This window comes from Pseudopipra pipra, chromosome 5 (assembly GCF_036250125.1).
Source record: "Pseudopipra pipra isolate bDixPip1 chromosome 5, bDixPip1.hap1, whole genome shotgun sequence".
Lineage (NCBI taxonomy): Eukaryota > Metazoa > Chordata > Aves > Passeriformes > Pipridae > Pseudopipra > Pseudopipra pipra.
Window position 1 is genome coordinate 55425314 of NC_087553.1, and position 15077 is coordinate 55440390.

Sequence of the window (15077 nt, forward strand, 5' to 3'; positions counted from 1 at the left end):
TGTCTTACAAACTGTTTGATCAATGGCACTGTCATTCAAGAATGTTAGAAAACACTTAATTTCAGCATTTCTGTATACAAAAGGTGTACCAAAAATCTATGCTGATCAATAGGTCCAGAATCTCAAAACAGGATGATATCTGCCATTCAAGTTAAAAAGATGTGGTAGAAAAGCAACTGTAAGAAACTTATTCAATAGTGACATAATATCTCTTAAGTGTCACTACTGAATTGGAAAAAAAGCACTGCAAAAATTAGGTATTCTCTAGACACACAGTGCAGTATTTTAATCATGATATTTAGTCTAGTCAATGTTCTTAATGAGAAGAATGGATGCAGGGCAGCTGAAGAATAAGTAATGAAGGTACATTAATTTCTTTAATAATTTATTTAATTAAAAAATATGGCACGCAGAGCCACAGGCAGCATGATGTGTGTTCATATAACATATGTGCTTTGTTTTCAGTGTGGCTATGAAGGAGAATTTCATTTCTGTCTTAATTGCTTTGCTCTAAGTGTGGCTCTAGCTTATAGCTGATCTAACCTGTGATTTTAGCAGCAGGTATCTTTGTCTGTATCTGTGAGGTCTTTAAACTTTATAAGAACCTATGATAGTTGAGAGGTTTAAATAATCTCAGTCCTCATATTGATACTTAAAGTTACACCTATAAACTGTAAAACTATAAAACATAAATGGTAGGTTAGGCTTTTATCTTCTCCCTTATTTAAACTTGTGTCTCATTAATTCTTGATATCTTGTAAGAAGGTAAGGAAAAGAGTTGGCGTATGCAGTGGGAATAAGTCAAGAATTACATTTAACCAAGAAGAGGATATTCTTGTTTTCATAAAACAGGCTAGAAGAGGGTTTCCTGTAATTTCCAAGCAAATACCTCTTCTCTGTGGTAATACATCTGCAAAAAACCTCCCACCCTTTTTGCTTGAATATGTCATCTGTTCCTTTGTGGAAATGTAGGTTATGATTTGTCCATCTCATTCATCTTAACTGGAGAACAATGAAATAATCTTCCATGTGTATGTTTGTGGTCTCTAGGACAGATGCTATGACAGTAAGCCCTACTTGAGATGGGATTTTGACATGAATCTGTTGTGTTTGGTATGTTTTGCACCAGTTCTCCTATGCATCTGTGTGTAAAGATTCTCCCACAGTTTACATGGGAAGCACATGAAGTTGTTCTGGAGTGTGTTGAAATGTAATCTGAAGCCCACATGTAGGCTTCAAAACCTATCTGTGGACTTGTTCTGGTGGGATTCCCTGTTCAGCCCATCTGAGAAGCGAGAAAAGCAGCCACTGCTTTTGGCTTCTTCAGGGAAAGATTCTTAATTGCCCATCAGTGAGGCACTAGGAAAACCTGCTGTGCACAGGCATCATCCAGGTGGATGTTTTCCTGCAAGCCCAAGCTTCCCTGTATGCTAATCTCTGCCTGCATTGAGGTTACTGAAAAATCAGATGCCTACGCTCACTGCTGATAAAGATAATTTTTATTTTCCGCAAAACTCTTTCCTTGGGAACCCTGTTTACAATATGCAAAACAATGACAAGTAATATAATTCACACCTTAAAACTGATGATGTTGGTTTCTAGTTTCATTTATCTTTCTGGTTTCATTTATCTTTATCCCACAAAAAAGCGAAGCCAACTGTGGACTGCAGTAGGATTGAAGTCGGTGCAGGAGCATTACATTGACGTGCACTTCTACAAGTGTGACACGAATGCTTCTGGTGTGAGAACAGACGGTCAGAGCAGACAGTTGCATCAGTTAATGTTGTCTTTAAAGCTGCAATCTTGTTTCAGTGCTGTTTTCAGTCAGTTCTTTGGTAATTTCTTTCAGTAGACATGCAAAATCTGGGCTTTGTTTAAAATCTCTTCTATTCAGTATATACAAAGGAAAAAAATACTCTTCTCTCCAAGAGCCTTCCTAAAATAAAATTTCTGTTATGAATTTCCCCCTTTCTTTGGCACATTGGCTGACTACCCTTTTGTTGGTAACTATCACTGTTTCTACTGTGTTCTCTGATCTGCTGAAGCAGTATAGCTTCAGCTTTAATAGTGATCGTTCTAAACGCATTGTGTGGCATCACAGAGCAAAAGTGCACAAGCAGTTGCACAAGGAAACACTGCAGATGTTCAGCCTGGTGTGTCTATATGCACCAGAGGTATCATCATGCTCCCCACAGTCTCAGCTTTGTACATGTGACTAGTATCTGCCACCAAAAGCCCATAGTCACTTATCAAGTATATCAGATATAAGGAAGAATTTTTTTTTATCATGAGAGTGGTGAGTCACAAAAACAAATTGTCCAGAAAAGCTGTATCTGCACCATTATTGTAAGTGTTCAAGGCCAGGTTGGGTGGGCTTTGAGAAAGCTGATCTAGGGAAAGTTGTCCCTGCCCATGGTAGGGGGGTTGGACTAGATGAACTTTAAAGGTCCCTTCCAACCCAAACCATTTAATGATTCTTTAAGCAGCACTACGTTTGGCTCTTGTTGATATGCAGTCTGAACAATGAGATTTATTTTTGAAGGTGGACTGATGAGGATCAATAGTCAGAACAACTTGGGGTTCAGACTCATGCTTTTGCCCCATCTGCCAGCACAGAGCATTTCAGAACTGAGGAATGCACCAGACCTCAATTAAATGGGTCAAAAATCCAGTTAAAAGGGAAGCCATAGTTTCAAGCAGAAATGCCCTGGTTCACAAGTGTCTGTGCTGTGCAGTGAGCATCTTGTCTATATTTGCTGCATAACAGAGGAAGAAAGCTCTATTTCTACCTATCCATCAGAATTTCTCTATATAACTTGAGTGAAGTTCAAGTCCAATCGTTAGAGTGAAATTAAATTCTGATAACCCAGTCATCCTCTGCTGGCATTTCTATTGTTTCACTATAAGCAGGATCAGGAGATAACCATTTTCCTGTTAGTGAAATAGAAATGAAGTTATGCTAAATTTTAATATCCAACTATGCAGCACATCTGGAGCACTGACAGCTTGGCTGGTCTCTAAGCAAGTGAAGCAGTAACATGGCTAAAGGCCAGTCCTGCGTTTTCATTTGTTGTTAACTTTTTCTAATTTGCTTGTTACTATGGCAGTGAGAAGCAGTCTCAAAGGAAGTTAAGCTTCTTCAAAATATATGGCCCAGATTTGCTGATTCCATACAAGCACTGATTCCTTCTCAGAACACCTCTTCTTCAGACTCAAGCCACCAGGACAAGAGCTTGCAGCTGTTTTTCAGAGCAATTCTATGAGTTTTAGGCTGTGCAGGTTAAAAAGACTACATGGTTTCAGAAAGCTCAAATAAATCTAAGATGGTGAAATTAGAGGTAGAACTTTGCAAAAGTGTAATACCTTTCTGAGGTGTTGAAGGTGGTTTAGGAACTGACTTGGAAATAATAACTTTTTGTAAATCAGGATGTCTGTTTACCTAAACAAGATGAGATGAATAACAAAAAGAGGAAGAAGGAAGGATAAATTAGAGTCTGATCTGAAAACAAATATGAACATGACTATTCACCCTACTGGAAGTCTGAATGTGAAATGAACAGCACAGTTACATTAACAAGATGCACTCTTTCACCTTAATCTACTCCCAGCTTGGCAGTTTCCTCTTACCTGCATCTATCCTCTGCTTTGCTTCTTGATGTTTGAAGCAATTGCTCTGGGAGGTCTCACCAGGGCAGTGCCTCAAGGCTTTTGTAGAGTGTTTTAGCTCATTCCTTGATTTTTCTCCATGACTCTTTACCTCATCACATTAATTTTACACTATAGCTGGGGACCTTGGGTGGTTTTTTTGTGGGGGATTATTACATGCTTGTTGCCATTATGATTGATGCTGATAAACCACACATCTGCAGAAGTCTGGAATTGCTTCCAGAGGATCTTATTTTATTCTTAAGTCCTGTAGTACATCTTGTTTGTGTGTCAGCCTGCATAGCGGACAGGAGAACTCCTGGCTAGCTGAGAGTTCTAGCAGAGTTGGCTCTTATTCATGTGGATATTATTAGTCTTAACTCTCTATCATCTGAGCTATGCACTTTAAGGCATATCCCACCATCCAGTGCTCATGATTCTTCCTGAAAGCTGCCAGTAAACACTGGCTGTGTGATAATGCAGACTTTCCAGTCATGCATGCTTCCATTTCTCCATCAAACCTGTCAGCAAAGCTCTATGGTCTTTTCAGAAAATCATGTGGTGTCTGCCTCATGATAAAAAGATGCTATCTTCAATCCAAAAAATTAGTTGTTTAAAATATCAGCCCTTTGCATAAGTGACCCATCCACAGCAGCCAATACACAATGTGCCTTGCCAGGCAAATGCTCTGCCTGGACACCTGGAGTGCCTGGAAGCATTTGATCAGCTTACGTAGTGTGAGGTTTGGACAAAGCAGCCCCAGAAATGCAAGGACTCAGTTCACCCCTCTGCTGTTGCAGAAATAACCCAGGAACTGACTTGTGTTATGGATGCTGTGATGAGGCAAGCTAGTGGGTCAGGTCAGCCACTGTGGTAAACACCAGATTGCCAAGAATGCGCAATGGAAATTCTCTGGTTGAATATCCTGTGAGTGGGTGGCTTGTCTGAAGAAACAAGAAACAGGCTCCCTTGAGTCTGAGAAAGGAGGAAAGTGGAGAGGGGAAGAGCAGTTCCTAGTGACTCGAGTTCCCCTTTCAGAGGCTTAATTTAGCTCCTGTGGTTACCTTTATACTCCATGAAATGACATTTTGACCTCCAAGAATGTGGCTGGTATCTACAGGACTTCATGGGCAATACCTTTTATTTTTGTGCATATAATATACAAGAGTTGGCAGAATAATTTGGCTTTCAGTGTGAGCCAGGTAATTTTGGTAACAAATTATTTGTTTTACAAACCTGAATCAAGAGCCAGAACTTGCAGCCAGAACTGCAGCTGGAACCAGGATGAGGAGAGGGAAGAGTTACTAGTGAAGGAAAGGGTGGATGAGATAAATGCAGATCAATAACGTGGTCTGCACATTTGTGAAAATCTTATCCACATCTGGGTGCGCTGTCCTTGAAACAGCATCCCTGTTCTCTGCTTGTATGGAAGCACAAGGACCCATTTCTTCTTGTGAAGATGTGCACTTCCATCAAAGGCAAACCCCCAACTGGAGGTCACTGTCTACAGGAGCTGACAGAAGGGAGCTTAGGTAGTTTCACCATTTGCTGCCCATCATGTCCATTTGAACACTTCCATCTGTTGCTGGCTTCCCCTTGTGCTGCAGCTGGCATCTCTCACAGCATCACGGGGACATGCTCTGACACCATCCTCTTTTCCCTTCCCAGTTGTGTCTCTGCTTGTGATCTGGCACAGTTTTGTTTTCTCTAGCATCCCCCTCTGAAGCATAGACTTTATGCCAAGGATTCCTTGCAACTCTGTTAGGCTTCACTCCTCTGTTGCCTTCCAACTGCTTTGAATTTCTGGCCCTACTTGTTTTCTGGCCTTTCTGTCTTTGATTTTCTGCATTACTGAAGGATAAAGGGCAACTAATTTTATGTCAGTGGTATAATTCTTGGGCTAGAAACTGCTTACCACAGATGGATACTATGGTAGATAGTATCCTTATTTACAGAATCATGCCCAGGAATTCTTCAGGGAAAATGAAACTTCTTCTAGGTGAGGTTGTTCTTTGTGATAGATGAGGGGAAAAGTAGAGAAATGGAAAAAGAAGATATGCAGAACTTAGGTGATGCTCCATAGGGCCCCACTCCTCTTGTTCTTGGATACTGTGCAAGGAAACAGAAGTGAGTTGGCTGGACATGACAGTGCAAACACGGAAAGCTACAGAGCAAACAAAACAAGTGAAAAAGAACATGAATCAGCCTGGAAAATCAGATCCCAGATACAAGATGGGTGAGCAAAAAAGAGGCTGGGGGAATGGTTCTGTTTTACACCTGCATATCTTTAATTGCAAAGAAAATTGCAAAGAACCAGGAAAAACAAGGAAAAAAGATAGAAGAGTAGGAATAATCCCACTGCTAGCCATCTAAAAGCTGGACCTTGATTTGGGACCAGCAGATCACAGAGATCTAAAACACTGGGAGCTCTCTGAAAGCATTTTCGGACTATAAAAGGTATTTTTGTATTAAAATTGTAATAAAAAATCCTGAAGAAATAAGAGATCGCCTTCCTAAATCTGCAAAAACAGAAATTGCTACTCATAAAACATTAAAAATGAAAAGGTTCATCCTAGATTAATAAACAGGATGAAAAATGTAAGAGCTAAATGTGAATGCTCAGAGCATCTACAGTAGCTGTGTAAGAGCAGCAGTCATGTGCACTGCTAATAAGCAAGTTCACTTTTAAATGTGATTATAAGTGGAACAGACGTGGAGATAATTTACCCTCTAGCACGCAGAAAGCATGAAACTACAATGAAAAATATATCTGCATTTCTGTGAACAGATTTTTAAGTAGGGGGCAAAGCATACAAACAAAGCAAGCAAATATGAGATTTCTGGCTGTGATGAAGAAAACAGGACACTGGAAAATGGCCTGAGTGGGAAGTCATATACATACTTGGGTCAGTTGAAGCTCTTTTATCAGTATTTTTCTTTAGATTTTTTTTCCAGTACCTCTGAGTTGATGAAGCAAAGACAGTGGCATACAGGAATGTAAATGCCACATAAGGGAATTCATTGGTATTACAAAGATAATAAATGAATTTTCCACCAAACATACTAGCATTATTTGAATGTTATGTACCATAAGCAATGTACAAGGACTCAGAAAGTGTCATTGTCTCACTGCTTGGAGCAGATAACCACTACTTTCAGGTAAACCATATCAACAGGGAGGGCACCAACCACAGGCCTAAAAGCACTAGAAATAACCTATTTGTGGCATTATTTTCCTTCCAACAAAGCTGCCTTGTGGTTATCAAAGCATTGGGAAAACTGCTTATCAGTTTGGGAATATTTCCCTAGGAGTCTAGTACAATACGGGAAAGTTGGGTTGCAGGTGGACTTTGAGATCTCTAGCTCAACATTATTACACCTGAGTAGGATTCAAGGAAGGTTTATATATAAAATATGTAAAGTGCTCAGATTTCCCATGACTAACAAGCTACAATCTGCTCAGACCTACAAGCAAGAAATCCTGTCCAGATCAAATTATTTCTTCAGGATAAACCATGCAGTAGGGAGCAAGTTACATCAGTTAACAAGTTGAACTAAATAATGATTGTAGGTCACTCCCAGCTGAACTATTCTATTGAATTTTATTCTGAATAGCATAGCTGTGGATGTGCATACATTTTATCAAAACTGCAAATCCACTTCCTACAAATACAGGACATGATCGTGAGAGCGTAAGGCAGTGGGGAATCCTGGTGGCACAAAGTCCCTCTGCTGGGATATGGCTTACCAGCCTCATCAAAAAACAGGCCACTGAACAGCTGACAGACATTGGAACAGGCTTTTTAAACTAGACTATCAAAAAGCCCACATAACAAGGTAGCCTGTTATTGCAGAAAATATTTATGGTCAAGCATTAAACTACCTGGAAGGTGTAAACAATATTTTCCTGGTGACAAAAGTACTGACCTGAAAGAACATCCCTCCATTACAAACAAAATAAGAAAAAAATGAAATATGTTTGAATTATTTTCTGCACTTTAAGGAGTTATAAAACAACGGTTAAATTAGTGCTTGCAGGGTTGTTTAAATTTTACTGTAACCATGAGAAATGAAGTATTGCCAAGTCTTCACAAGGGCTGGTGTTTTCCAAAAGAATTATTACAAGACTGCTACAAATTCCATACAGTACACATAATCAAATGTTCTGTTTAACATTATAATTGCACTGAGCATTACAGTGTGATGTTATAGTGATGTTATAGAACGTGTGACTCCCCTGGTGTCTTCTGACAGAACTAACAAAGATCTCAAAGTGTGGAGGGCTGAAATAGCAAGTGGAGTATTTACCATGAGAGCAGGTGTACTTCTGATTCAGAGACTGAAATGAGAAAAGGGCAGAAACAAGGAGAAAAGAAATCCTTGAGGGGATTTGGAAAAGGTGGCATCACTGATCTTGCAGTACTGAGATCAGGAGCTTGTCAGTGCCATTTGTAATGATTGAACATTCGATACTGCTCAGGGTTGAGTTAAAATAAAGGGGTTTGCCTCTTGGTACAAGTGGCATTTTTGTTATCCCTCAAACAAGGTTTGAAGCAAAGAATTTACCCTTTGTCTCTCATTTTTTTCTTCAAGGAGAAGGAATCTTATGTAGGGTTGTGGTAAGAAACACAGAGCTGTGGATTAGGTGCAGCTTTGCCAGATTGCATAAGGCTGTGTAAGACAAGACTAGACCTGGCACCTTCCAAGGGTCTGAACCTGTCTGTCCCACTGGTGAGTGCCATGGGAAGGGATTACCTTCTCCTTAGGTAACACAATTCTTTTTGAAGGCTTGTACCACCACCGATGGCACTTTTTCAAATTATCTTGTCATTCAGTGAAATATCATTCTTCTGATCCTATCTACCTAGCTGCATTTTTGAAAAATGCTTTCTGGTTGAGCATTTGTATGACCTAATTTTTTTTTTTTATTGATACTCTTAAGAAGACTGCCAGGTGGGCCAATGGAACTTTGTTCCTTGAGCCACCCATGAATATTTTAGAAGAGTATTAAAACTTGCTCATAGCATGTTGGTTTTGCAATAAAATGATTATTAAAATTGTTAAAATTCTTGATCATTTATTTTAGCTACTTATTTTTTCTGGCAGATCCTTAAGAGGAAAGGAAAGGGAGAAAATGTGAAACAGAAAATAGCAAGTTAAAATTAATCAAATAATATTCCTGCCAAGTTTACAGTAATAAAGTATTACTATATAATGCTTTGTCTTATCAGTCATACAGAAGAATTCCTCTGCACACAAAGCATCATTCAGTTTCTCCTTATTAGATCATCTTTATAAGGCATCCACAGTATTTGTTCTCTGGAGAGCTCCTGGTATTTGCAAAATTACTTTAAATGCGTTAAATATGAATATTTCAAATTAAACTCTTTTAAAATAGTCCTTTGAGGGACTGCTGCAAGATCAGCAATTAAAGACAAAATAAGGGTTAAGCATAGCTATTCCACCTCCTCTTTGACTGCTACCTGAGTTAGTTCCCAGAGTGATTCTTGGTCCCAGTTTTCCATTCAGACTGAAGTGCAACCAAAATGTGTCTGCATCATGGATTCATGAGCGGTGGGTGGTGAGTTCTCCTCCTGTATGGTATATCTGGGCTTTAAATTACAGCATAGTCTTTCTAAGGGAGGGGGGGGGGGAAACAAACCAAAACAAAAACCTTTCATTTGTTATGTAAGATTACAGAGAATAGGGGTGCATGACACTTCAGAAACCTTTTCTTGTTCCTTTGTTTCCTAAGTCTGTGTTTAAAGGCTTCCATTAGCTAGTTTTTAGTTCCTTTTCTTCCTAAGTCATCCTTGTAGGCTATTCTTTCAGTGAAGGTAGTATTTAGGGAAAGACTACAAGTTTTAAATATTTTTTTCAGAGGTTCAGGGAGAATAAATTTGTCCATACTGATTCTTTAGTGGTTCTTGAGCAATACTTTCATCTGAAAGCTATCCTAGACATGTTATGCAGCTAATCATTGCTGTGGATTTTTACTGTGGATAATACAAAGGCCCAACATGCTTAAAAATTTTAGCAATTAAGATTTAATTTGAATTAATTAAAAGGTATGGGTTTCTGTCCATGTGGTAAGGTTCCGCTTAAAGTATTTGATATATTTTTATAAACTATTGATTGACTGTGTATTTTATATACAGTTGTGATTGTGATCTTTTTAGCAACAAAGTTGTTATAAAAATGAGTTTTTCTATGAATTGCATATCTAGGCTTATGTTAATTTATACTTCAAATGTGATTTTTAAAACTGACCCCCTAAAACTTTTTATTTACCCTGACTTGACTTGTTTCAATTTAGCTTAAATTATCAAGGCATTAAATCCAAATACGAGGGTGCACAGAAAGGGTTATATAGACCAAATGAGCTTTTAAAATGCTTTAAAATTACTTTGAGTGACTTCCCTATATAAAATCTTGTAACCTGAGTGATGTATTAAATTAATGCTAAATCAAAGGTTAGTGCATGAGAGCAGTCATATGCTCACTCTTGAGAAGTGAAGGGTTTACAAACAGATTTCTCTCAGGGAAGAAAAGCAATTGACACCCAATTAGTTAAAGCATATTCCTAAAGCTCAATGACTCGAGAGCAAATTACAGTTGTCATTGTGGATTTGTGAAGTGTGTTGAACCATGATGCATTCCTTCAGAGGGAAGTTGCTCAGACATGAAAGCATAAAACAAGCAGAGCATGTATGAGTTCTCCATGTTTCTATAATATCTGAGCTTCAATAAAATAAATTTTTTAAGTAACCATGAGGTCAATTGGATGCGTTTTTATGGATTCCTGCTACTTGTTAAAAACCTGTCGATGACTCACCAAGCTTTGAACCAAAGTGCAGTATATCAGTCCCCTTCTTCCCTGCCATTGGTGGGCCCTTGGTTTTGTAGCTGTAAGTTGTCACAGAGGCCGCAGTCTGTGCTTGAGCAAAACGACATGAGAGAACGGGTTTTGCTGCATGACTAGTAAGAGGTGGGCATGTAGCTCTGTTTCTCAGCAGGGCTTTTCCTCCTTGGAGTGGGATTATTGGTGCTATGTGATGGTGATCAGGGAAACCCTCAAGAGCAAGGGAAGTTTTCAAACTTCTCTGTTCTTTCTTTATTTGCCAATGCTTGCTATGGAATAGCCCCAAACCAGGACTTTATTATCAGTCAATCACTTTAGCAAGATTAGGCAAGAGGAGGAGGAGAACAGCTGTCCTTTACAAATATACATGAGACTGGGAAATAAGTTTATTGCTTATTTGACTCATTCAAGAAAAGACTGTGTTTTAATATGGGTGAAGCAGCACAGTTATACATTAGAAAAGGCATTACCTACTCACAGCCTCCCTAAGCTCCTGAACTGGTACGCTTCAGCAAGAGCAGGATCAGGATACCTCGTAGCAGTGCCCCAGCCTAATGCACCAGCCACACGCCTGGACCTGACATCTTCTCTGTGTGTGCAGCACCCATGGCAGCTGGGTACCCTGGACCACCGTGCTGCCTGCAGGCACAGCAGCTGTGGCCTGGCGGGCGCGAGGGCTGCGGCACGTCTGCAGGCCTGGTGAGGCGTGGGGCCGGCGGGCAGCGCTCGCCCGGGGCCGGCTGGTAACCCCTGTCACGCGGCTTGCTTGGCTTCAGTCATCCTCTTGATTCAGCAGCTTCAGTGTGGTCCTGAATAAGGATGCTTTTCTCAACTGGAAGCAGAAACTACTTAGCGATGAAGTAATTAAATCATGCTGTTCATGAAAAGCCCTCACTGTTAATTTACGGTATTTGTCATGGCTCCCAGAATACAATCATGGAAATAAAGACTGAATTGAGAACAAAAGGAGGAAACTTATTTGAGAAATTTAAATATCAAACAAATTTCATAACAATTTGAAGTGTGTTTGCTTGTTTTAATTGTTTTTAAGGAATCCACTCCAAGGTTCTAGGTGCATAAAGAAAAGTTGAGTGTTTTCTGATTTTCTTTCTTTGCAAGCTCATTGCTCAAGAATAGTATAACAATTAAGAGCCTTATGAGATAAGCAGAATCTTCATATTCTTTCTGTATGGTACAAGCTTTGAAAACCATGCTCTTTGTCTCCTGTAGCTGACACACAGTATAGGAAACTGGAAGAAAAGATGTAGGTAGACTTAGCCATAAGAAAAAGAAAAATCTTATGGTATTTCCTGGTATGAAACCAGGAAATCCAACAGGAAGCTCTCACAAACATAATGATAGCTAATCCTACGTTTTGTGAAAAGGGAATTGAAACTTGAATAAAGCTTCATAAAATACAGTAAAGAAAAAAGTGCGTTCACATCATCTGTTACTTCTTCCTTCAGCATAAACAATAAAAGATTTTGTTTTATTTTAGAAAAATTGTCTCTCATTACCTTAATTTTACTATTTTTCAGATAGTAATAGTAAACTTCTATTAGCTATTAAACCAAATAATATTGGTGTAAATTTTATTTTATTTTTCTCAATTAGTTTGACAATCTTCTCTTTACAGGAACCTCATCCTTCTCAAATAAGACCTGAAAGTGGTCCACAAGCGGGTGGAACCACACTTACCATCTCTGGTATAAACCTCGCCACTGGTTCCAAGAAGGATGTTCAAGTTTCAGTCGGTAGCCAGCCTTGCAATGTGTATGTAGCCTGAGTAATTAACAATACAGAGCTGTATTCTAATGAAACACCAACCTTTTCTGGCCTTAAACAAATCCGTTGTCTGTCTCTCCATTACTCATCCCATGCAATGGAGTTCTGCAGGTAACATGCAGACAGAAGGTCACTCAGAGGCTCCAGCTGGAAGAAGGAGCTGTAAAAACACCCAAAGTGGGAGAATTTAGATATCCAAAGATTTCTGCAGTTTTGGCTTTCTCTGCTTGACTGACTGCTTCGAACTCACTCATGCTTTCATTCAGCATCTCCTCAATGGTTCTGTATAAAATCTTAATCTTCTAGTGCCCCTTGGCTTGTTCTTCTCACTTCTTTTCCCTTTTATTATTTGCTGCCCTTCTCTTTTCTCAAAAAAGGGAAGGACACCAAGTGTGTTGACATTGCATTGTTCCTGTGTTTTGACACTATTCATTGTCATATCCTACATCTTTTTTAAAAAACCTAAGTGATCTGAAGAAAGTGATGTCTGCTCTGGTAACTAGTTGGTGCCTGGCAAAAATAGAGCCCTGGTTTTGTTGCTTTGAGGGTACTGCAGTAAAGGAATACAAATCTCCATAATATTGCTAACAGAAGCTGTTTCCTCTTCTTTTTTTTCTCCAATCTAGCACCAAATTTGGAGATGAGATCATTTGCATTACAGGACCTAATAACAAGGTTGAAACTGTTCCAGTCACAATGAACTATGGGGGCATGACAATTACTGTACCACAGCTGTTTACATACAGTGGGAATCCTACTGTCACCAAATTCCTGCCAGTAAATAGCTTCAGCAGGTAATGAAATGTTTGTCATAACTTCATTTAAAATTGGGTTAAAATATATATAGTATGTAATAAACCTATTATATACAGAACTGTTTGAAATAAACTTCTGTACTCTGGCCATGCACACATTTAAGTACATAGAGTTTGTGGTCTAAACTGCAACTGATATTTGAAAGTATTCTGTTTGCCTCCAAATTTTCATCCTGTTTCAAAGGTCAGTCCTGAAACCAGAAATGGCAATGAGCTTCTTATAAATGATGATGTCCCAAAGAAAGAGGTTTGAAGTATTTCAGCATGTCAGACAAATGATCTCTGCATTAGTTACAAATCTTTATCCTACTAGGATAACCTATAGAAAAAGTTTCTAATGGAGAGGTTTCTAACAGTTCTTCTATTTAGCTTTCAATAAGTGTGCTAGAAACAGAGGAAAGTTATGGTGTGTCATCTCTTTCTTTGTCTCATGAGGAAAAAGAAGTATCTTCTTCAGAAATCTAGACCAGGGTTCAGTAATGTTTTTAGAAAGTATGCGCTGTTCTATGGTGGTACTCAGTAACACCCATCTGGTAACTGTTCCTTCTGGGGAAAAGCTCACCTAGGACTAATGGGGAAACCAAAGAAATGTGTAGCATTCTTGTACTTGTAGCAATACAGCAAGTCATCTCTATAAAAGCCCTTGTAGCATACCTCTGGCTTTGAAAGTCATTCTGTGACCTATACAGGGACAAAAAGGAGCCTGATTCATGTTGGTCTCTGCTGTTCCTCAATATTCTGATCTTTCTGCTTAGTGGGGTAAAGTTGGCAGAGTGGGATCGTGATGTTTCCACTTGCTTTCAGTAAAAAGAATTGTAACAACATGACTCAACAAACAGAACATTAAAAATAAATTTGGCCATGACTTCTCTTGGAGATATTAATACCTGTCTCCTTTAATATTGAGTACTCATTTGTATAAAATAGGATTTGGTTTTAACATTTGCTTTTTATTTTTGGTTTGGGTGATCTTGGGGCCCGGACTGCTTCTTTGATAGATTGATAGTGATTTACTCCATGGGATTTAAATGACTTTTTTTTTCCTCTATATAAACTGAAGCCTATTTTTATGGATCACTTTGAGGTTTGCTATTCCTCTAAATCCATGTTACTTCGATGACTTTAATTACTACTGGCAACTTGCGTGCATTCTTCTTCTTATGTGAATGTATTATTTTTTAAACAATGTACTGCAAATGAAAGGGAGTAGAGAAGCCAGGTCCCTACACACCTGTGGAAAATACACTCTCACCTTTGTCTCTTTGTGTGTATGGTAGGCAGAATGATTTTAATAATAATATTAAAGATGTAAAGCACACAAGATTGGCATCAATGAAAAGCCAAAAATACTGGCAAAGCACTTTGTACTTTTTAAAATTCTGCTGTTTTCAAGTGATTTTTAAGTTGACATTGCTGGTTTTAAATGCTGTAGTGATTGATAGCTTTAACAAAAGTCCTTTTTGTAGCATATCTAATTGTCATGTAGGCATTATATATAGGGGTTTTTTCAGTGGAAGTAGTAGCAATGCAGGATGAAGCAGTGTATAGCTGTGATAGTATGCCAATGACTTGACTTCTTTTTTAATTCTACCTTTCAGTGGAGGGAGAAATATTACAGTAACTGGAACCAGTTTTGAGCTCATCCAGAGTTTCTCATTGGTGGTATATGCAGAACGTCCAGAAGCAGGGAAGATAAATCAAAAAAAGGTAATTTTCTTTCTTTCCTCCCAAAGGCACTGCGTTGGATGAAAAGCATATAATCTGTTCAAAAACTGCATTGAAGTTTGCCCGCTGGACTTCACTGGGCTTGGGATGAAATAAGGTTTGAACAGATTTCTTGGTCTGTTCAGGGTTTCCATGGGAGAAGATCTTGACTTTCCTACACAGCATCTTGACTTACATTCACTTGTACCTTTCTCTTCTGCTTTACAATTAGTTTCATTCAGTATGAATAAGGATGGAAAAATTAA

General features: G+C 38.8%; 1 protein-coding gene across 9 annotated transcripts in view; it reads left to right on the plus strand.

Annotated features, from left to right (window-relative positions):
* The window catches only part of PLXNB2 (plexin B2), a 257577-nt gene that overhangs the window by 211839 nt on the left and 30661 nt on the right, over positions 1 to 15077 (plus strand). For all 9 annotated transcript variants that reach the window (XM_064656177.1, XM_064656175.1, XM_064656183.1 and 6 more), the window contains 3 exons: positions 12144 to 12280; positions 12919 to 13086; positions 14706 to 14814. In XM_064656177.1, the coding sequence (XP_064512247.1) occupies positions 12144 to 12280; positions 12919 to 13086; positions 14706 to 14814 (414 nt within the window). The remainder of the gene's footprint in view (positions 1 to 12143; positions 12281 to 12918; positions 13087 to 14705; positions 14815 to 15077) is intronic.